The following is a 23,071-nucleotide window of genomic DNA, read 5'->3' as shown; positions in this document are numbered from 1 at the left end:
GTATACTTGGCTTATAGCCGATGTCCCAATCACTGTGCATAAGCAATAGGCTTATAGCCAAGACGTGGGTGTGTGCACAGTATTAACAGTATTAGTAAATAGGTTAAAAAAGTGTATACTTGGGGTCTTTAACCTCTTATTTATAAGAGTTACCTCTTGGGCTTGTGTAGATTTCCCAGTTGTAGTAGGATTTAACTTTCTTTCTGTTGGGATAGAGACTCTATCCTTAGCTGCCTTACTGTTTTATATTGTTAGGATAATTGGAGAATTATCCTTTAAGGGATCATTGGGTAGGTGGTTAGGATATGAAAATATTCCATAACAGTTACCCCCAGCCCGGCAGTTCGGAAGCTCGGACTGCTGGGGTGCATAAGTTTGATTGATAGGTCGACCCTACCGAGGTACTATGATCATGCCTTGGGTATGGTGTGACTACCTCTTCTGGGCTTAGCTTTTTATATTGGCTTCTTTTCTCTTGAAGTCTCTGAGTGGTGAGACGGTGTTTGCCTTTTTTTGTTGACTTTGAGCTCGGCTTCTCTTGTCGAGGTTTTTTAGTTTTGACTAGGCTTATAGTCAGTCTCTCTTTTATATAGGCGTTCGCCTAAGTTCTAGGATGGCATTTCGTGCCTCCATAATAATTAACCCGAATTTGCACTTTCTGGCGTTAAGTGTCGTGGTTCCAAATTTGGCTCAGTTTCGCATACCGAGATCTCTATTAGCATGAATTTGACCTTTTGCAAAGGTTTAGGGAACACGGATTTTCTTACTACAACTTCCCCCTTTTGGATTTGACTTGTTGCATATATCTTAATTTTGGGAAGGTCTTTCGTGCCTTCTTGAACAATTAGTCCGGCTTCGAATACCATGACTTATCTTGTTTTTTGCGGACTTGGCTTCTTTTTGCCATAGTCTTGGATTCTTGAAGGAGGAGTTATCCTCCTCGATTTTAAGCCCGAATACGTATATCGTGGCTTTTATTTTGAGTCTCGCTTCATTCGCGATGGCTTATTTATTTAAGGCCAGCCTGTTAGGCCTTTGTGGCCAAAACCTTAACGACTTGGTTTTGTTGTTGTAGTCTTAAGTTACTAGGGCAGTTTTCTGCCTTCGTCATTTTAAGCTCAACTTCACATACCGTGACTTTCTTTAAATTGACTTGACTTTTGCCTTGTCTACACTTTTGAAGGTAGTATCTTTGCCTTTCTGATTTTAGCCCGGCTTAATGTACCGTGGCTTTACTATTGGACTAGACTTTTTGCCATATCTTGTTTGAGCCCGGCTTCGCATACTGTGGCTTCCTACTTTAAGCGACGCTTCATTAGCGATGGATTTTTAATTTGAGGCTGGCCTGTTGGGCCGCAAACTTTGTCATTTGGCTTTGTTGCCAAAATCTTGAATAGGAGCCCGACATCATATGCCGCCTCGATTTTTCTTTTATCTCAAATTGGGGTGTGATCCTTTTCTAGGATCACGATCTCTCCAAATTCGTCTTCTCGGATTGGGTGTAATCATTTTTGCTAGAATCACATCTCTCCAATTCTATCTTTCTTCTTCTTCTTTTTTCGGATTGGGGTGTGATCCTTTTGCTAGGATCAAATCTCTCCAATTCCGTCTTCATTTTTATTGCGAATTGGGGAATGGTCCTTTTGCTATGATCACATATCTCCAATTCCGACTTCATTTTTATCTCAGATTGGGGTGTAATACTTTTCTTAGGATCACATCTCTCCTTTTCTGTCTTCATTTTGATCTCGGAGCCTGAAGCTATGGCTAAGACTAAGTTGGAGCTCAAGGCTGAGGCCGAACTTTAATTTTGAAGCACTTCGTTGGGCTGAGATCAAGGCCAAGCCGAGCTAATAAATTTGAAGCCCTTATCTGGGCTGAGTTGAAGCTCAAGGCTGATGCAGAGCTTTTAAACTTGAAGCCCTTCATTGGGCTGAGTTGGAGCTCAAGGCTGAGGCCGAACTATTAAACTTGAAGCCCTTTGTTGGGCTGAGTTGAAGCTAAAGGCTGATGCTGAGCTTTTAATCTTGAAGCCCTTCGTTGGGCTGAGTCAAAGCTCAAGGCCGAGGCCGAGCTATTAAACTTAAAGCCCTTAGTTGGGCTGAGTTGAAGCTCAAGGCTGATGCTGAACTTTTAATCTTGAAGCCCTTCATTGGGCTGAGTTGGAGCTCAAGGCTGAGGCTGAGCTATTAAACTTAAAGCCCTTAGTTGGGGGGTTGAGTTGAAGCTCAAGGCTGATGCCGAGCTTTTAATCTTGAAGCCCTTCATTGGACTGAGTTGGAGCTCAAGGCCGAGGCCGAGCTATTAAACATGAAGCCCTTCATTGGGCTGAGTTGGATCTCAAGGCTGAGGCCGAGCTATTAAACTTGAAGCCCTTAGTTGGGCTGAGTTGAAGCTTAAGGCTGATGCCGAACTTTTAATCTTGAAGCCATCCGTTGGGCTGAGCTCAAGGCCGAGGCCGAGCTAATAAATTTGAAGCCCTTAACTGGGCTGAGTTGAAGCACAAGGCTGATGCCGAGCTTTTAGTCTTGAAACCCTTCATTGGGCTGAGCTCAAGGCTGAGGGCGAGCTAATAATTTTGAAGCCCTTAACTGGGCTGAGTTGAAGCTCAAGACTGAGGCCGAGCTATTAAACTAGAAGCCCTTCACTGGGCTGAGCTCGAGGCTGATGCCGAGCTTTTAAACTTGAAGCCCTTTGTTGGGCTGAGCTCAAGGCCGAGACCGAGCTAATAAATTTGAAGCCCTTTATTGGGCTGAGTTTGAGCTCAGGGCCGAGGCCGAGCTATTAAATTTGAAGCCCTTCGTTGGGCTGAGCTCAAGGCCGAGGTCGAGCTATTAAACTTGAAGCTCTTCACTGGGCTGAGCTCGAGGCTGATGCCGAGCTTTTAAACTTGAAGCTCTTTGTTAGGTTGAGCTCAAGGCCGAGACCGAGCTAATAAATTTGAAGCCCTTCATTGGGCCGAGTTGGAGCTCAAGGCTGAGGCCGAACTATTAAACTTGAAGCCCTTCACTGGGCTGAGCTCAAGGCTAATGCCGAGCTTTTAAACTTGAAGCCCTTTGTTGGGCTGAGCTCAAGGCCGAGACCGAGCTAATAAATTTGAAGCCCTTCATTGGGCTGAGTTGGAGCTCGAGGCCAAGCTATTAAACTTGAAGCCCTTCGTTGGGCTGAGCTCAAGGCCGAGGTCAAGCTATTGAACTTGAAGCTCTTCACTGGGCTGAGCTCGAGGTTGATGTCGAGCTTTTAAACTTGAAGCCCTTTTTTTGGGCTGAGCTCAAGGCCGAGGCCGAGCTAGTAAATTTGAAGCCCTTCATTGGGCTGAGTTGGAGCTCAAGGCCGAGGCCGAGCTATTAAACTTGAAGCCCTTCGTTGGGCTGAGCTCAAGGCCGAGGTCAAGCTATTGAACTTGAAGCCCTTCACTGGGCTGAGCTCGAGGCTGATGCTGAGCTTTTAAACTTGAAGCCATTTGTTGGGCTGAGCTCAAGGCCGAAGCCGAGCTATTAAAGTTGAAGCCCTTCACTGGGCTGAACTCGAGGCTGATGCCGAGCTTTTAAACTTGAAGCCCTTTGTTGGGCTTAGCTCAAGGCCGAGGCCGAGCTATTAAAGTTGAATCCCTTTGTTGGGCTGAGCTCAAGGCTAATGCCGAGCTTTTAAACTTGAATCCCTTTGTTGGGCTGAGCTCAAGGCCGAGGCCGAGCTATTAAAGGTGAAGCCCTTCATTGGGCTGAGTTGGAGCTTTTTCCTTATGATTTAATGACCTACAGGTCTTCACTTGCTCCATCAAGAATTGCGACGATGAGAATCTTTGTCAAATCGTGATCTGCTTGGATCTAGAGCTCCATTCTAGAGTCTCTCGGAGGATCAAAAGCCTTTTTTGCGGTAGGATTTGTCTCCTCATATGTATGTGGTTTCAACAATTTCAGGGCGCGCGAGGTCGCCTGCAATCTGTGGCTTCGTGCTATGCCGCGCGTGTTCACCATGGATGGGAGTCGAAATTTGCCGTTTCCCACAGGCGGCGCCAATGTTCGGTCCTAGAAAGACCGTATTGCTATACCGTATGGTATGCGCTCAGAGATACTGTATAAACTGATGTATACTTGGCTTATAGCCGATGTCCCAATCACTGCGCACAAGCAATAGGCTTATAGCCAAGACGTGAGTGTGTGCACAGTATTGGCAGTATTAGCAAATAGGTTAAAAAAATGTATACCTGAGGTCTTTAACCTCTTATTTATAAGGGTTACCTCTTGGACTTGTGTAGATCTCCCAGTTGTAGTAGAATTTAACTTCCTTTCTGTTGGGATAGAGACTCTATCCTTAGCTGCCTTACTGTTTTATATTGTTAGGATAATTGGAGAATTATCCTTTAAGGGATCATTAGGTAGGTGGTTAGGATATGAAAATATTTCATAACAGCTTCAAAATCTGAATTGCTGCTGCTCTGTTAAAATTCAGTCACATAGAACAACTGTACCCTTATACTTTCCCTTAATTCTCAATTTATATTGAATCTCTCTCATGTTGACTCCACATTAGCGGGGCGTTTGGTTAAAGAGAAATTTTTTGAATACTAGAAAAATGTAATTACTAGGGAAATGATTGGAAAGCGAGTTTGGTAGGAAAATATAAAAAAAGTTGTTTGGTCGACCGAAATATTATCAGGGAAATTCATTTAAATTTGCAAAATCTATGTTCAGGAGAAATTTTGCACATGTTTTTCACTTCCCCAGTTATCTCAAAATACGACATCTCAAGTGATATTCTGTAACAGTGAATTTCATCCAAAAATCAACACAAAAGTCATTTCCTCATCTATCCTATTTGTCTAGTATTTTCTTCAAAAAAACCTGAACCAAACGTGATATTTTCCAATATTCACTTACACTTTTTCATAAATCCCAAAATAAATCTTCTGCCAAACACTAGTGGAAGTTTGATCGATATTACTATCTCTCTAAATTATTATCATATTAATAGACTCTGTCCCTCGAAAGAAAGAGATCTAAACGTAAAACATAAAAGGAATATACAGAGTTTTGCAAAAAATGAATAGGGGAAAACAAATGTTATGTCACAGCACATTGAATAATTTTTCTGCTAAACCTTTGTAATCCGTGATTTTTTATTTATTTTTTGTTTTTTCAAAACAACAAGTGAATCCTACCCCTTGTTGTTTGTGTCGCATGACGGAAAATTAGTCCAGTAACCAGATATTTGACAAACCCAAAAAAGTATCACCCTGTAGTAGCCTGAAAATAAATTTAAAAAATAAGCAACGTCAGTTTTCATTTGCACATTGGATTAGATTTGTATTTTTTTCAATTAAATGCATTTAGACATATTTTATAACCAAATATATTCCACTTTCAAAACCCATTTATTTTTAAGAAATGATTGGTTGATTGATAATTCATTAACCAAACTAATCCAATCCATCAAAATTCAGTAATTCTATTGATATAATGTTGTGGTTTTAAATATGAATGATAAATTAATATATTAAATTATATAGTTCAATTGGTTTAATCTTATTTTATCTTTTTAAATTTATTTGCAATTCATCAATGGTTAGACTAATCCAATCAAATCTGACAAAATTACACAGGCAACAAAGTTCTAATTATCAAATTTTAATTTCTAACTATTAACATATTTAAATACTTATATATGATACATGTTTAAGCTTTTATGTATATAAATACTCGATTATTGTAGAGATAGAAGAAGATAAGAAAAGAAAAATAATTAAGTAGCAGTTTTGCTAGATTTTAATGGGCTTTATTAATCTTATGTTGTAGGAGAGAAATTCTCTCCTACCATAGAGACAATCATGGGTGGGGTCCACTCATTTATAAAAAATAAAAAAATGAAAATTAAACTACGCGGAAATCAATGAGTGTGTAGGAAAGAGTGTTATCTTATGTTGCATAAGAATAATATTTCCCGATTTTAATTTAAGAAGTGCCCACAGATTAATTTTCGGATAATAGGCAGAGATACTTTTATCGAAAGCTATAAGTTTGTATTATTTTGTAACAAATGTCATTCATCCCATATTAAAGATTCTGAACACTAATTGTTAAAATTAAATTTATATAAGATTATTTATTAAACATAAAAATGGATAGGGATTATCTGAAGTTTTATATAAGGGTTCTATTAATATTATGTTGCTGAAAATAAGTTATTTTCAACTTACATATATTTTTCAGGATATAATTTTGTATTTTAATTTTAATTTTTTTAGATATGAAACTGTATCGTAAAAAGCAAGTGACTGCAACAAATAATCTCTCTTTCTTGCAATTGAGCAACATTTCGATTAATATAAATGGATAATTGAATTTTTTTTTTAATATAAGTATAATTGAATATTTGCCGACGGATGATCATGACTTGTTAAATAAATGTTAGCGCAGAAACCAAACATTGCAAGACGATAAAACAACGTGACGGTTACTCCGAGGAAACAAGTCAAGAAAGACAAAATAACCAAAGAGAAATGAAGCAAAGGTTTTATGTATCTTATGTACGAAGAGATAAATTATCTTTTATGGAAAAAGTATTTATCTTTTTAAATGACATAATTTATATTTTTTCACTCTCATTAAGAGGTAGGATCCACACTTTTATGTTTTTTGTCAACTCTCTCTCCTTCTTTATCTATCTCTTTATCTCTCTTAAAATGACACAATTTTACATCCTTTAAAATAACACACATTTTACCCATCTTTTATATATATAAAAATACGTAAGACAAGACTGATTTATATGAGGAAAAAAAATATAAATTTCACATATTTTTATATAGGGTTTGATGTTTGTTATTTTAAATGATATAAGTTATGTCATTTTAAATGACATAAATTATGTCATTTTAAGTGAGAAATAGACATAAGAAATAAAAATTATGAGAGAGAAAATGAGTATTCTTTTTAATTGAAATTTAAAAAAAAAATATTTTTATATGTTTATCTCTTTCTTAAAATGACTAATAATTTTTTCTTTTATATATATATATATATATATATATATAGGGGAAAAGATATTGTGACAACCAAGTTATGTTACTACCAAGTGACTACCAATCAATCTTACCGTTATATCGATTATATAGATCCAACGATTATATTTATTTCCATCTTTGTATGGTAATGATTCCCCAAATTTAATACTTTATATTTATTTTCGTCTTTGTATATTATGATTTCCCATATTTAATGCTTTCACTTTAAATATGTGGAATCATGACCATACAAAGATGAAAATAAATATAACCGTTGGATCAACATAATTAATCTAACGGTGAGATTGATTGGTAGTCACTTGATAGTAACACAACTTGGTTGTAACAATATACTTCCCCTATATATATATATATAAAAGAGATAAATTTATTTACTATAATTTAAAAAAACAATAAAATCGTATAAAAGAAAGGATGTGGAGCACCACTTTACCAGATCTTGGCATTCTTTGTATCTACCAATAAATTAGCATTAAATTTGTTTTGACTTTTTTTTTTCCTTATTGACTGTATTTTATGATAAAATGAATCTTACAATAATATCCCGTATCCCTCGAGGATCAGCTAAGTCCAATAATCTTACCACATTGGTAAATATTTAGCGAGAATAACGATGCAATCTGTACCTCTTTCCTTCACATAAAAAATAATATCCATATAATTAATTGATTAGTTAAGTGAGTATTTTGATTGCATTTATTAAATCCTTACTCATATATTTGGTAAAATAAATCTATCATGATATTATTAGAACAAAATTTCTTTGCCTCGTTGGTGCATAAAAGGAAGGGAATTTTACTTTCTTTCTTCCAGAACAAGCATAAAACAGCATCACAATATCCGTTCAGGTCTTCACTTAGAAGCCACCGCACCAAACCAAAACCCAAATAGTCAAATCTCTTCTCTTTCACCCAATCACTCTCGTAGCAATAGCATAGTATCTGCAACTGTAAGCGTTCAATACCAATACAATACTCACGGTCGCTATAATCGAAATTACGGTGTCGTTTTCAGTTCGTTTAACCATCATAAACCTCAACCCCTTTTTCCTTCCAAACACCACTCTCTAAATCTAATCTCCAACCACAACCAACACTGAAACACGTTGTTTCTCTTCTTCCCTCGTTTTTCAATTTCCTCCTCTCTTTTTTCGCGGGAATCAATAATTTCAACTCGATCATCCTCGTCAAGTTTTGGTTCTTTTCTCTAATGGGCAACTGTTGCGGCAAGTCGGAGAAATTGACGGCGGAGATTGTACCCCATGACGGAGCTAAAGTGTTCCCCACCGTCCGATTATACGGGTCGCCGAAGAACATTCTCGCTGCTTACATTCGTTTCGCTCTTCTCCACAAATCCGTTTCGTTGGACTTCGTTCCATCCAACGAAACGGCGACGGAGCGTGTCGTAGGGTCCGACCCGGATACCCAAGTTACGCTCCAGGTGGGATCCGAAGTTGTTTCGGGCTCCCGCGATACGCTCCTCCGATTCATAGACGACCGATTCCCCACTCCGTCGCTTGCGGCTGCGGGTGGCGGTGGGGGTCGGGAGGAGGAAACGACGCCGTTGATGGTTAGGGTGACACGACTGCAGCATGAGAGCATGCTTTGGCACGTGGAGAGGATGGTGAGGTGGGCGGAGGATCTGGCGACACGTGGAGGGAAGAAGGCCGTTGATCCGTCTGTGGGGACTCCAAGGATGGAGATAAGGAAATTCGCTCGGAGCTACTCGGAGCTGCTGGAAGTGTTGATGGAACACGCGCAGATGGAAGAGACTGTTCTATTCCCTGTCTTTGATAAGGCTGATCGAGGTAACGTTGAAAATATTCTTCAACAATACAAATTTTCCTTTAGTTTTTTTTTTTTTTTTTTAAATATTCGGTTCATCTTTCACAATTGTGGGTACAGAATTAAGTCTTTAAACTCTTCCCAAAGATGATACTGAGGTTTCTTTGGTTTTATAAAAATAAATTTGGCCTCACATATTTAATTTCTCTGCTATGTGATGTGTTATGTTTTAATTGGATTTGTTGATGACGTTGAAAGTACATATTTTGCTCTTGCTAAGTTGATTTTTCAACTTTTTTTTAGGGATTTCGATTTGATTTTTTTAACCGTGAAAACGTGAGCTATTAATAAAGCTAGCTGTAATCTTTTGCTAAATTAGTGTTTGATGATTATTGTTTTTGTAAAGGAGAAAGGAAGAGGTTTATTGTAATTGTGAAATATTTAGTAGACGTTATAAACGAAGTATTACTTGCCTTTGAAGCAATGCTCTGAATAAACATATATTATATATTATATATTATTAATAATTATCTTTGGAAAAATAAAATAAAAATTGCAGGACTCACTAAAGCTGCAAAGGAGGAACATGCTAGGGACCTACCTCTCATGAATGGCATCCAAGAAGTCATAAAATCCGTTGGGGTTTTGGACTCAGGGAGCCCTGATTACCGAGAGGCTCTGTATACCCTTTCTACTCGGCTCAAGTCATTGCAAGTGAGTTCATCCCCTAGGAATAATTCTATTTGAATATTATTGTCACTAGCATTTGAGAGATCTGAATTTTTTATTTTATTTTATTTATTTGGGCCCTGGTTTCCTTGTTAATTTGTTCATAGGGACAATGTAAACATCATTTCATGGAAGAGGAAGTGGAATTACTTCCACTAATGGAGGCATTGGAGTTGAGCAAAGAGCAAGAAGAGAGTGCGCTACAGCAATGTTTTGATGTGATGCAAGAAACACACGGTCGTTTGTTGAAGTTTCTTCTTGAAGGGCTTCCACCCATTGATGCTATGAAGTACTTGGACTTGATCAGCAAGTGTAGGGACAAAGAAAGAATGGAATCCATTCTCCAGATGATAGTTAAGTGAGATATCTTGTCAATGGGTTCAATCATTACGCACACATGGATGATTTGGGAAGCTTGCTTCGCAATAGATGTAAAATTAGGTTTCCGTTTTTTTTTTTGCTTTTTTTTTTTTAAGCCAGTTCTTGTGAAGGAAGCTCCCAGCACGTGTAGGCTTTGGTACTTTGCTTTTGTGGTCTGGGACATTCTTCTTGAGCCTGTCAGCCTGGCGTTTTGATTAGGGGAATAGAAAGCAGTGATAGCATTTGGAAAAGGAGGGCGTTTTCTTCTTCTTTTTTCTTTTCCTCGCGATAGTTTGGATAAGGTTGTCTTGAATATTTTCCTTAGTTATGTACATCCAAGTATATGCACCCGAATTTGTTCAGAACAAGCTAATTTGTGTGTTTTGATTGGTAATTCGACAATTTGCTGAAATTCCTTAACCAAGTCCTTGTTTGCTCATGAGCTTATAGAACATGTGGTGTCCCCTTTTCAAAGTTCCCTCCCCTCTTACTAAAATATCAGTTTGTAAAGCGAGCTTCCTTACTAAATCTTTAAAAAAAAAAAAAATGGTCCATGTTTTGATCCATATTTCAAAACCTTTCAAATACAAATAATTGAAGTAAAAATTGCGGGGCATGCTAATTAAACAGGGGTTGAAATATATGATAGATTGAGTACGAAAATTTGAGGGGCATGCAAAACACATACTATTGATGCTTTGCTTATATTTTACTCGTCTTGATGAGCTTTTATATGTATATAGTATATGGGAATGTTGTGTCTAATATCTTGTGTTTCATGTTGCATGAGACAAATATAATACATAAAAAAGTGAATAAAATTTGCAAAGAAAAATGAACAAATTTTATTTATTTTTTTATATATTACATAAAATAAATTATCTCTTGTACTATAAAAATAAAAATATCGATAGTATATATAACACGTAATAAATTAAAATGGTGTTTATAACATCTTAGTTGTAGGGAGAAAAATAAATATGTTATTATCTATAAATATTGCTCAACATTTTGTCTGTCATAACATCATATCCACTGTTATTCTGTCAACTTTTTCAACCGTGTCACATTGCCAATACGGTACTACCTTCCATTATCTCTCCATCATCTCACGTTTCTCTTGCTTCATAGTTTTCCTATTATTATTACCATTGTGGCACGCATCTACACTCCCATACCGCGCTATCTTAACCACCCCACTGCCATTATTAACAATTTATCATTTAACTCATTCCCCACTCACCTCATTATTGTTGTTACTTGTTACCTTCACTTTACTCATCTTTATTAGTTATTACAATCGCACAATGCTACCACCGGAAAAGTCTCACTATCACTAGCACCGTTCTAACTACTAACCACCGCCTCAACTTTCAATACTACCAAACACTCACCTATTATTGTAAACTCTTTAACTTTGATTGTTACTTTTGCCCTAATGATGAACTTATCACTAAATAGTTCAGTGATTGCAATGCTTTCGCCAAATAATAGTATATTATTCGCTTGAGAGCATAACAACGGTCGATGGGCCACATGTGACTACACCGCAAGTGATAGGAACAGAAAAAGAGGGAAAAGTGAGGAGAGAATAAAGGAAGAGAAATAGGTATCGCCTAATGGATGAAGGTCATTTTCCGTGCAGTCGAAATTCGATGAACAATAGTATGGGCGGCAAAAATAAAATAAAATATTAGTTTTAAGGGTTTTACTTTTCTCACGTTGTATGAGAAAAGTTATCTCATGTTGTGAGATAAATGAAGTGGGGCCCACCAATTTTTAAAAAAAGAAAAAAGAAATAAAAATGAGGCACGTCTTTTTATGTGAGTGTAAAATGAGAGAGTACTCTTATGTAACATAAGAGTATAATTTTCCTAGTTTTAATAAATAATTACAAAAATATAATTATTTTGAAACTATTTATGGATCTATAGCATTTATTTACGTCCAAATTTGGCGTGAATGGTCATGTCTAAGTTAGACATGACTCATGAGTCATTCACACATAATTTAGACGTGAGTCGTTACGTGGTATAAAAAAATAGTTTAATCATAAAACTTTAAAATGTTATAATTTTGACTTGGATACCTGAATCTGGTAAAAAAAAAAAATTGATTCCACATAACTTTCTTAGATCTACGCAATGACACCTTATTTGACTTATTTTATCTCTCACAAACAGTTTAAATTTGCAACAATGGTATCATACGAATATTTAAACACAGAAGCCTCTGAGTTCTTTCTGAATCAACACCAAACACAGTCTTTTGCCTACTAGAACTTCTTTATCCCTATCCTACGAGCTGTATTCTTATCAGTGTAAATTGGTACTTTATCTTTTAAGTCATGGTCTAAAATTAAATATGGCACCAAAGTGGATTAATCCATCTATAAATAAAGATACTTAACGTTATATTAAAATATATACTTTCTACCAAGTGTTTTAAAGCATACTTAATGCATTATTACAAATATATATATAACACCTTAAACCCTCTTATCAAAGCATGTTTCAGAGCATAAAGTTCACCAGAAGAATCTAGAAGTCTCATAAAAAGCCTGCAATTGGATGCTCCTTTGGCATATTTTATCTTTGTAAATGATGTTATTTAAATTTTTTCTTTCCAACATTAACAAACAATTCTATGAAAACGTTCTAATGCATAGATATCGAAAAGTTATATGGAATAAAAAAAATCACCTAATTTGAACTTTCGAGCCAAAAAAACCACCTATTAATTTTTGTTTCAAAAAAGGACCACCGGAACAAGACCACATTATATTATATTATCATTTTTTCAAAAATCTTTTTAAAAAACTACATCCCGCTCTCGCTTTCTTCCATTTCCATTACTATTCTCAACAAAGATAAAGAACACTCACACACACAAACACACACTCTCTCACTGTGTCTACGAGCTCTGATCTCTCTTCAATGGATGTGGTGGAGCTTGCAAGATAGAACCAGGTCATTCTTCATGCACTACCTATGAAACAAAGTTAGATGTTTGTGAGAGAAAAATATGTCAAATGAGATGTCATTGCGTAGATCTCAAAAAGTTATGTGGAATAAAAAAATTACCTAATTCAGATACCTGAGTCAAAAATTATGGTCTTTCAAAGTTTTACGGTTCGTAAGTTGATTTTTTGTGTGCCATGTGTCAAGACCAGATAAGTTACACTTAAATTTGGCATGATTGCCTCGTGAGTCACACCTAAATTAGGCGTGAGCGTTCATGCTCAAATCAAGTATGAATGAGTACTATAAATTCATAAATAATTTTAAAACAGCTATATATTCATAATTATTTATTAAAATAATGTTTTATTTTATTTTTGCCTAGTATGGGTTGTTTTCATCAATTTATCTTTTTATGAATATCTTTGCCAAAATATACTTTTTAAACTATATAAATCAATTTGAAGTTTCTGAATATTTTTTTTTAAAAAAGTTGGTGCAACTAATGGCATCCACTTCCAGATGAATTTTCCTAAAAAAATTGCATTTTTTATAGAGGACATTTTCGTCCTAAATTTACATTTTCAATGCAAAAACTATTTCTAAGAGATATATTGGCGCTTATTTGATACTCTTTCTCGGTTAATCATTTATTAATCAAGATTAATTTTACTTTTAAATTATATACTTTTTTTATAATAATCAAATGTAAAAGGTGGTGCTTCTTTGTAGTTTATCTGACATTTACAATTATTAACATTGTTATAAGATTAAACTTACTCACTTCATTTACAATTATTAATCATTCCTAAGTTATGATTATTGAATTATAACTACATGTTGGTGTTGTAATTTGTAAATTTATTTAAATTTCTAAGCCGTTATTTTTTTATTAAAAAGAGAGATAAAAATAAGTACGTATTTTTTTTAGTACATAAAATAAGTCCGTATTAAATGCTTCATACATGTTTCCTTAAAAATTATAAAAGCCTGTGGTGTTCTGAGCATTCTTAAGAGACTCAATTATAAAGGCCCAGCTACTTTTTAAACCCAGTCCCAACTATACCCCTGAAAAGTAAATTCAAACGCCATTTGTTGAACAAATCTAACACATAAGTTGCTTCATATTGACATTTTGACAGGGATGCAGGATAAGTATTATTGAAGACTGAAGCAAGCACCTCATTGAATGAACAAGGTTGGTAAGTACTGTCTCCACAAAGTTAACAATGAGATGCCACAAAGTTGATTCCAACATAACTTATGATGCCATGAAAGCTGACGAGAATCCAACTAGATATATATTTATATTTCAAATTTTTTTATTTTTTTTTATTTTTAGTATCTCTCATCATTCTTTTTTACTTCTATTGTAGAGATGATTGCTAAAATTCAGGACTAAATGTTTAGTACTTTGGGGATAAGTAATTCTTCACTGAATATAAAACTTGTTCCATACTTTCGGATATTATAAGCCAAAATATCCACGATCAATAACTCGTGTTCTTGGAACCCAAAATTAGAGTCCAAATCGTGAGCCCCAATTCATGATCCTTGTCCCCTTTGTATTGATAAAACCACGATCAATATAACCGTTAGTTCAATAATTGCTTCATGTCCACTAATAATAACTGCTAATATAACATATATAAAGACCAAAATAATAAGGTGAGAGAATTAAGTTCAGATTAAGCAAAATAATATCAAACCGATTGAACCCTTAATGTTCATATCGAACAAAACTCATGGCATTAATCATAAAAAGTGAATGAAACAATACAGTTAGCTGCGTTAATTTATATATTTTTTCAATGGAGATGTTTGATGCGAAGGAACTCATTTGCGAACAATACCATCCATTAAGAAAGAGAAATGCACAATTATCGCATTATCTCACATGGGTTGTGTTTCACCATCGTTCTTTATTTACTGTGTAATTCATTTTGCTTTGGCTTTTTTCCCCCATTTATTTATTACAAAAAATAAGAAATAACTATCCTCCTCATTAAATTAAGGGAGTTATTAGTTTCTTATTATTGCAGATGGGCTATCTTGCTAAGAAAAATATGTGGGATTCGCGATTGTAAAAAAACAATTTAAAAAACAAATAAAGGCTGAGACGAAAAGTGGCTGTGCATAAAAACAATTCTTTTTTTTTTTTGGTAAATAAAAGAGCACAAGCCCAAACAAAAAAGAAAGAAACAACCAAACTGTTCCCTTCCAACATATGCCAGATCCCTTAGATAAATCAACAAAACATCACTAGGAGACTCCTCAAAATATCTCTAGTCAGCCTCTTCAGGAGAATCAAGCAAGAAATTGACCAGCCAGTTAGCGCACATGTTGCCTTCCCTGAAAGTAGGTTGGAAACAAACTTGTTAGTCCTTAACTAACTGTGTTCGTATACGAGAGAACAGTTGCCTCTCACGGACTGCTACACCACATATTATGAGTCCAGTGATTGCTAAAAGCGAATTACTTTCTAGAATAATTTTTTTATACCCCTCACTTCAAGCACTTTCTAATCCTTTCAAGATACCCCAAAGTTCAGCCTTAAAAGAAGAGCATATGTTTACCCTGAAAGCAAAACCTCATAAGTAAATGGTAAAAAAATTCTTTCGACAACATATGAAAACAATTTTTCTTAAATTAATACAATAAACTAACAAATTTACTTTAGTTTTTTTTAATGAAATATATTTTTTATTTTTATTCTTTTAATTTCTAAGGCTATCATTGTATACATACTTTTTAAATGTTAGACTAATGCCCTTCAATCACATAGTAATATAGTTAATATTTCTAATTATTCGCTGAATAATTAGAAATATTAAGTGACAAGAAGATTATTTTTCTTAATTAAGATATTGACTTCAAATTTTAACAGTGAAAAAAATAATATCGAAAAAATCACCTTAATATAAGTTTGACACACACAGTATGAGTCCAATAATATAATAATCATTGTAAATGTAAATTTCTTTTTTTAGAGAGAACTAGCGTCACCATAATATGAATGATTTCAGTTCGAATAAAATTGTCTCCGCTCGAATTTATCAAAATCACTATAATCATTGAAATCTGTGTACACCGTAAAAGAGGAGTGAGCTTACTACCATGGTTAATTATTGTGGGTGTTTATTTAAAGAACAAGTAAATAATGATTTGTTTAAATTTAAATTAAATTTAAAATAAATATAACCTTACTTATTTAATCGACAAACTCACTTTAAAAAGTATTTTTTTAAAATAAAATATGAGAAATATTATACTTACAATCTATTTTCGTTTATAACCTCTTACAATCATATTTTAACCTTTAATTTTTGTCAATTAACGATTATTATTATTTTAAATTAAACTCGTTAATTAATTATTAATTAGTAATAAATAATAATCGTTGATGAAAATCAACGATTAAAAATATAATTGTAAGATATTGTAAACGAAAATAAATTGTAAATATAACATTTTTCATAAAATATATAACAAACTCTTAAATAATATATATAAGTTTTTTTTTTTTTTTTTGAATACATATATATAAGTTTTTATTATCGAACTAGTCCGCTAAATACATGAAACATATCAACTCTACTTTTCCGTAACGAAAAATACAATTGACATTTTATACATTTTGAAATGTTTAAAACATTATTATATATGCGCTTAAGCTGGCTGGCCCTAATTGGATTGCGCTCTACTCTCCTGGGTCGCAAAATCAGAAGGTTTTATGGCGGGAATTTAGAAAAGCTCTTCAGAACTCAGAATCAGAAGAAAGAAGTGGAAGGAAGGAATTAGAATGGGATCTGAAGCTCTTGTTCCAAAATGGGGATCTAAACCTTGCATCATGGGAATCGACGAAGCTGGAAGAGGCCCTGTTCTAGGTTTCACTACTCACTCTTTTTGCAATCTCATAATCTCTTCGCATTCCCTCATTTTTCTCTGTAACATATCTTCCAAACTGTTTCAGGGCCCATGGTCTATGGTTGTTTGTACTGTGCTCGCTCCTACCAAAAGACCCTATCTACTTTGAGTTTTGCAGGTACCATCTCAACTTGATTTTTTCATTATTTTCAATTGGAAGAGCGTTTATAAGTTTTGTATAAACGCAGCAGTTCCCTGCTAATTCATTAGAATTGGTTTCTTTAGAAATATGTGCACCTAACAACAATAAAAAGCGAAATTTGGAATTTGATTGAAATTAGTGGCACTCAGGGACTTGCTTGGAAAAAAATTGAATTGAACAGTTACTTGACACAACACGTAGATTAATAAGTGTCTAGCCATATAAACGCGCTAACGAAGGGACATGCTTATGTGTTATGCCGCTTTCATGTAAACTGTGGCGATTATGTTTTGCTTGGTGCAGATTCCAAGACACTAAAAGAAGAGAAGAGGGAAGAATTATTTGAAACTTTAAAGACCAATGATTCTATTGGATGGGCTGTTGATGTCATTGACCCAAGGGAACTCTCCGCTAAAATGCTTAAGAAGTAAATCAACTAGAATTAGTCCTTTGATGTTTCACTGGGTTTTTCTATTTCCTGAATGCTTTCCTTGTTATAATTTTATCAGGAATAAGATAAACTTGAATGAGATATCTCATAACTCTGCCATGGGTCTCATCGATAGGGTACTAAAAATGGGAGTGCTTCTAACCGAGGTAAAACTTTCCCCAACTTATGTTAAATATCAAATGTAAGGTAATTCATATTCAGCTCAAATGACTTGGACCGGTGTGATAATAAGCAGATAACAATTCAACTGCAGAGGTGAGAAACATATAATTTGTGCTTTTCAGGTTTATATAGATACAGTTGGAGATCCAGAGAAATATGAAATGAAGCTGTCTAGAAGTTTCTCATCTATCAAATTTGTGGTTGCAAAGAAGGCTGATAGTCTTTATCCTGTTGTCAGTGGTGCAAGCATAGTTGCAAAGGTACCTATCTCTCCCTTATAACAGTACCTGCTGTATGAAGTCTTATAGTCTACTTGCAAGTTGCAACCTTTAATCAAACCTTTCAGGTCACAAGAGACCAAGCTTTAAGAGAATGGGTGCTCGATGAGACAGCTGAAAACATGCACAGGAACTTTGGCTCTGGATATCCAGGAGGTGAGAAGGCCATCAGTCCATCTCATGCCATGTCTATCATTTTGAATAACATTGTACGTGTGATAAATCTGATTATGTTTTCATTTTTGTAGATCCCCAAACCAAGTCTTGGCTAGAACATCACAAACATTCTATCTTTGGATTTCCAACATTGGTCCGATTTAGTTGGGGAACCTGCACTACTTATTTTAAAGATATTGCGGAAGTCTTGTGGTAAGCTGTTTTCTTAATCTTCAGGAAAATCCGTGACTGTATAGAACATGAGTCACAAGTTTTTTCCACTTTATATATGTTAATGTGTTCATCGTGTCAATTATTTGCTGTGCTTTCCATTTGCGTACTTGAACTAGGCCTAATTAACTACTGTGGATGTGATGGACCCATAGTAACTAGGGTGTATACAAGAAAGAATAAGCAGGGGTCAGATGATAACCACTTGGAACTTGGAAGAGGCTGAAGTGGAAGAGGCTGTGGGTGGAAATCTGTTTAGAGGGAATTGGAGGGAAAATTTGGTTAGGGGTATTGTTATATGTGTTGAAGAATTGAGCGAAAGAAGTCCTACATTCGTTAAGAATAGAGTGAATGAGTACCAAATAAGTGAAAGGACCCATGCACCTAATGCCTTAAGGTTTTGGGTTTGATTGTAGTGTTTAAGCCCCTTTAATGTTGTTGCTCACTTAACCCATGAGTGGAGGTCTCTCCCGCCATGAGCTCCACTTTGCCAGCCCATCAATATGAGGGGTGTAGGAGATCCGAGGAAGGTAGGAAAAATAGTGAGTGAATTGTGGGCGCCACATGGGCGATTGGGGAGAGCGTTGGCTTCTCAAAATTGCTAGTGTGTATCTGTTCTTGTTCTGTTTCGTCTCATTTTTTTCTGTTTCCTCTGTATTACATAGGAAAAGATGAGAGAACATAGATTGAGGTGGTTTGAGCACGTAAAGAGAAGGCCCCTAGATGCTCCTGTAAGAAAAAAAAACTTGTTACCAAGAGCTCGATACTAAGAAGGTAGAAGTAGACCGAAACTTACTTAAGGGAAGAGAGTAAAGAAAAACTTAATGAAGTGAGATATAGATTGGCAGATGGTGTGCCTTAGGACGGAATAGAGAAAAACTATAAGCATGGTGGAGGGTTAAACCTATTGTTATTCCTATGTTCTAGATGGTCCTTTTTAGTCCTTTTCCTCTTCATCTCCTCCCTCTTCTTTTTTTCCCCTTCTTTTTATTTATTTATTTATTTTACACCCCTTTTATTTTTGCTTTTATATATATATATATATATATATATATATATATGGGAAAAGTATTTCTACAGCCACTTTAGATAAGGTTATCTACAGCTACCCCTTTTTAACTAAGTATAACCGGTCATACTTAGTTATAACAATAAAGCTGTTCTTTTTTTCTCTTTCCTCAGACACTGTCGGCTGACGTGGCGGAGAGAGAACATGCAATTTTGATGTTTGACCGGTCGTACTTAGTTAAAATGGGGTAGTTGTAGACAACCTTATCTAAAGTGGCTATAGAAATGTTTTCCCCTATATATATATAAGGCTTATCTAGTCTCATATTGCATGAGAGAAAGAATTTTATGTCATAGACACAGTGATGGGGCCCACCACCCAATGAATAAAAAAAGAAGGAAAATGTTGCACGGTTATCGAAGGGTGTGTAGGAAGAAAAACTTACCTCATGTAACATGATGAGAATAGTTTTTTTCCATATATATATATATATTATTTTATTTATTTTGTTTTTATTTTTTATCTTTTTTCAATCCCTTTGTATCTTTCATTTTGGTTCATTTATCATCGACCCCAATTAGTTTGGGATAAAGGTATTATTGATGTTGATATCTGTAATCATATTTACAGAATACATACTCAGTTCCAGATTGTTCTTATTTCCATTAATTTTCGTTTCTGATACCCAACAGGATGATTCAAGAATAATGCTGACATGCTGCTAGGTGCTATTTATAAGCACCGTACACGACTTAAGTCAGATGTTGGACTCAACTTAAAAACTAAAACCAGTTCTGCCTTTCATTTTCTTTAGTTTTTCTTTCTTAACTTCCATAGAATACTAGTTTTGTTAGGGGCTCCAGCGTTCATTTCCTCCCAAAATAGCAATCTCAAATCTAAGCAAATCCCACAACAGTAATTTTTGGGATTTGCTCTTAGGTTGTCTTAACACCATTGCACCACATCCTTATTAAATTCAAAATCATTTGAGTTCTGCTTGTTGTTTTCAGATTGATAAATAGGTTATTTTTTGCAGTGTCTTTTCATGTCAACAAAAAAAAAAGTCAGAAGTCGAGACTAATTACCATAGCTGATGTGCACACTTCATTTAGATCCAAGTCTAATTTAAAATATTCAATTCTCCTAAAAGCTTAAGGTGTCAGGCGTCGTTTTATATTTTTGACACACTTCTCACGCAAGCCTTGAGCTTGAAGCAGGAAGAATGCAAAGCATATTTTACCTTGTGCTTCAATTACCTTATAAAGAAGGTGGGCGGGAAGAATCTAATTGCTGATTCCTTGGTATACCGTGTCTAAATCCAACTCATCTTAATTATCTTTAGCACAAGGCTTTAGGTGACTTTGTTTTGTCCGTGCTTCAACTCTAAAAGAGCCTTTTGGCATTAAACGGATTAAACTTTTGAGTTGGTTTCTAGGCATGGATCGTATCTTTTATTAAGGATGAAATTAAAATCACTTGCACAGCCATCCATCCCGTCCGTATATGGCACAAATTATTGTCCCTTTTCTCTCCGTTTCTATGTTTCAAGCTTAATTTGAGAGTTTTTTGTGCTTATATCTCTTCATTAACACTTGTTATTGTTTATAGGGAGTCTGACAAGGATGAAGATGGCGGTAGCATTAATAATAGTGGCAAGCGGCAATTGAAATTAAGTAATGTGGGTTTCACCTCATCCAAGAGGAGAAGTGAAGAAATAGAATCAAGTGGTAAAGGACGTTGTAGGTTTTTTCAGGCTCGGAAACTTGAGCACCTCAATTATTTCTAAGAACGATGCTTAATTATGGTCCCCTCTCTGCCCTTTGCATTATTTCAGTAATTTCTAGATATGTGAAATTATAGAATATTGGAATATTTGATCTTTGGAGAGCATTTTCTGTATATAATCTTTCTAGGATGATCCTCAGTCTAACCAGACGAGTGCTAGTATTGTGTCAATTTAATTAGTATTTGTAAGTTGAATTTTATATCACCTTAATTACTAAACTTGTATTTCTCTGTATACGACCTAAAAGTTTGTCTTCTCAAATGATTAGCCCACCTAGACAATCCTGGATGTCTGCATCGATCGATTGAATAACAGTGTTTCCAGTTTTGAATCTGAGCGGGATACCAGTTCTACACTACATCCAAAGCGCCATTTGCTAGCCCTAAAATCTCGAGTTCTCAGGGCAATTAAAACAAACCAGTGGTAAATGTAATCCAAATGGAATACATTTTTGGTTTGAATGGCTGTCACCAAATTTACCTGTATTTCCCTTACATAAAGCTATATGGTAAACAATCGGTGTCGAGTGCCCATATTAAACGGTTACACTTGGCTCACAAGCAATGCTTCATATGATTACGGAAAATGATAATATCTTCCATATATGCTAGGGTGCAGAACTGTTTTCAGTTCTAAGCATGCAACCCGTTATTGCCTACACAATTTGTCTTTTTCAGACTTGCAATTGCAGATAGCCATATACACGAATCAGCAGTCAGCACCTTCTGCCCACATGAAACTTGGCTTTTTATGTGGTTAATGTTGAGATATATAGTTCCACATTGATTGTGTGGGCAACTAATGTGACCATTATAAGGCTTTGGACACTCCTACCCTTTGAGCTAGCTTTTGAGGTGATGTATCCCAAGGTTCTTTACATGGTATCAGAGCCTCACCGTCCCCCACTTTAAAGTGGAATTAAAATAAAAAGCACAAAAAAGTAAACTAAAAATTGAGCCTGTGCAATTTTCACGCTTCTAGCCTAAATGGCTCTTGCGTGAGGGGGCGTGTTGAGATATATAGTCCCACATTGATTGTGTGGGCAACTAATGTGACCTTTATAAGGCCTTGGGCACTCCTACCCTTTGAGCTAGCTTTTGAGGTGATATATTCCAAACTCCTTTACATATAAGACATTTTTCAAACTAAGTGTCTTAGACATTGATACAGTACCAGATATATGTGAAAAGACATGTGCTCCATTGGGCAAAGAAATGACAATTGGTTCAATATGTTTGACAGAAGATAAATTGTCAAGGCTAAAGGTGATAAATTGGTTCTTTACAGTTAACTTGCGTGAGGGGGCGTGTTGAGATATATAGTCCCACATTGATTGTGTGGGCAACTAATGTGACCTTTATAAGGCCTTGGGCACTCCTACCCTTTGAGCTAGCTTTTGAGGTGATATATTCCAAACTCCTTTACATATAAGACATTTTTCAAACTAAGTGTCTTAGACATTGATACAGTACCAGATATATGTGAAAAGACACGTGCTCCATTAGGCAAAGAAATGACAATTGGTTCAATATGTTTGACAGAAGATAAATTGTCAAGGCTAAAGGTGATAAATTGGTTCTTTACAGTTAACTTGATATTGAATGTGTAAACATTCCTTACAATCTGAATAGAATATATTCATCAGCAACTGACACATTGTGCATGTTGTGTCACGAATTGAAACTGAACAAAATACATCATTGGTTCACCAGAAAACATTATTGTTGGAAAAATCCTGTGACAGTTGTTACATACTATACAATGAAAACTCTGGGCTTTCTATATTACAGTATGAGAGGACAGACGAAAATGATCATTAGCATAGTGGAAAATTTGATTTTGTTAAGGTTGCAGTTGGCAGCACCATGATGGTTCTGAGGTTGGTGGTTTCTATTTGCCGCAGCGCCTGCATAAACAGGTATAACTGCTGCACCTCCTTGTGTATTGGGTGAATCTCCATGTGCTCGGCCACCATTAGTACCTCCATGACTAGAGCCTCCTTCCAACTTTACTCCATATATTCCTTTATCTTCTATCTTGCTCTTCTGCAACAATTCTTTTTTTTCTTTAAA

General features: G+C 35.4%; 2 protein-coding genes across 3 annotated transcripts; both read left to right on the top strand.

Moving 5' to 3' along the window:
• The first annotated feature begins 7,795 nt into the window (after positions 1-7,795).
• LOC133307472 (uncharacterized) lies at positions 7,796-10,296 on the top strand. The gene is made up of 3 exons (XM_061507982.1): positions 7,796-8,831; positions 9,368-9,522; positions 9,645-10,296. Exons 1-3 carry the CDS (start codon positions 8,234-8,236, stop codon positions 9,897-9,899), a joined length of 1,008 nt encoding a protein of 335 aa, XP_061363966.1. The 5' UTR covers positions 7,796-8,233; the 3' UTR covers positions 9,900-10,296.
• Positions 10,297-16,650: 6,354 nt separating this feature from the next.
• Positions 16,651-20,999, top strand: LOC133307481 (ribonuclease H2 subunit A). 2 transcript variants are annotated; one of them, XM_061507995.1, is made up of 8 exons: positions 16,651-16,744; positions 16,831-16,902; positions 17,230-17,353; positions 17,493-17,523; positions 17,662-17,799; positions 17,886-17,973; positions 18,066-18,186; positions 20,822-20,999. In XM_061507995.1, the coding sequence occupies exons 1-8, from the start codon at positions 16,660-16,662 to the stop codon at positions 20,997-20,999; spliced, it is 837 nt and encodes a 278-aa protein (XP_061363979.1). In that variant the 5' UTR covers positions 16,651-16,659. The 2 variants fall into 2 exon arrangements, with proteins under 2 accessions (XP_061363979.1, XP_061363978.1); XM_061507994.1 differs by having other exon boundaries at positions 17,436-17,523.
• The last annotated feature ends 2,072 nt before the right edge of the window (positions 21,000-23,071 follow it).

Source organism: Gastrolobium bilobum, unplaced genomic scaffold (genome assembly GCF_033153095.1).
Source record: "Gastrolobium bilobum isolate Gb01-03AN ecotype WA unplaced genomic scaffold, APGP_CSIRO_Gbil_v1 utg2836, whole genome shotgun sequence".
Taxonomy (NCBI): Eukaryota; Viridiplantae; Streptophyta; class Magnoliopsida; order Fabales; family Fabaceae; genus Gastrolobium; species Gastrolobium bilobum.
The sequence above is the reverse complement of the archived record's forward strand: the minus strand, read 5'-3'. Positions and strand labels throughout refer to the sequence as shown.

Coding starts and splice junctions, on each gene's coding strand:
- LOC133307472 (XM_061507982.1), top strand. CDS start 8,234: ATGGGCAACTGTTGCGGCAAGTCGGAGAAATTGACGGCGGAGATTGTA. Junction 8,832..9,367: donor CTTTGATAAGGCTGATCGAG/GTAACGTTGAAA, acceptor TAAAAATTGCAG/GACTCACTAAAGCTGCAAAG. Junction 9,523..9,644: donor CTCGGCTCAAGTCATTGCAA/GTGAGTTCATCC, acceptor ATTTGTTCATAG/GGACAATGTAAACATCATTT.
- LOC133307481 (XM_061507994.1), top strand. CDS start 16,660: ATGGGATCTGAAGCTCTTGTTCCAAAATGGGGATCTAAACCTTGCATC. Junction 16,745..16,830: donor TGGAAGAGGCCCTGTTCTAG/GTTTCACTACTC, acceptor AAACTGTTTCAG/GGCCCATGGTCTATGGTTGT. Junction 17,974..18,065: donor TGGCTCTGGATATCCAGGAG/GTGAGAAGGCCA, acceptor TCATTTTTGTAG/ATCCCCAAACCAAGTCTTGG.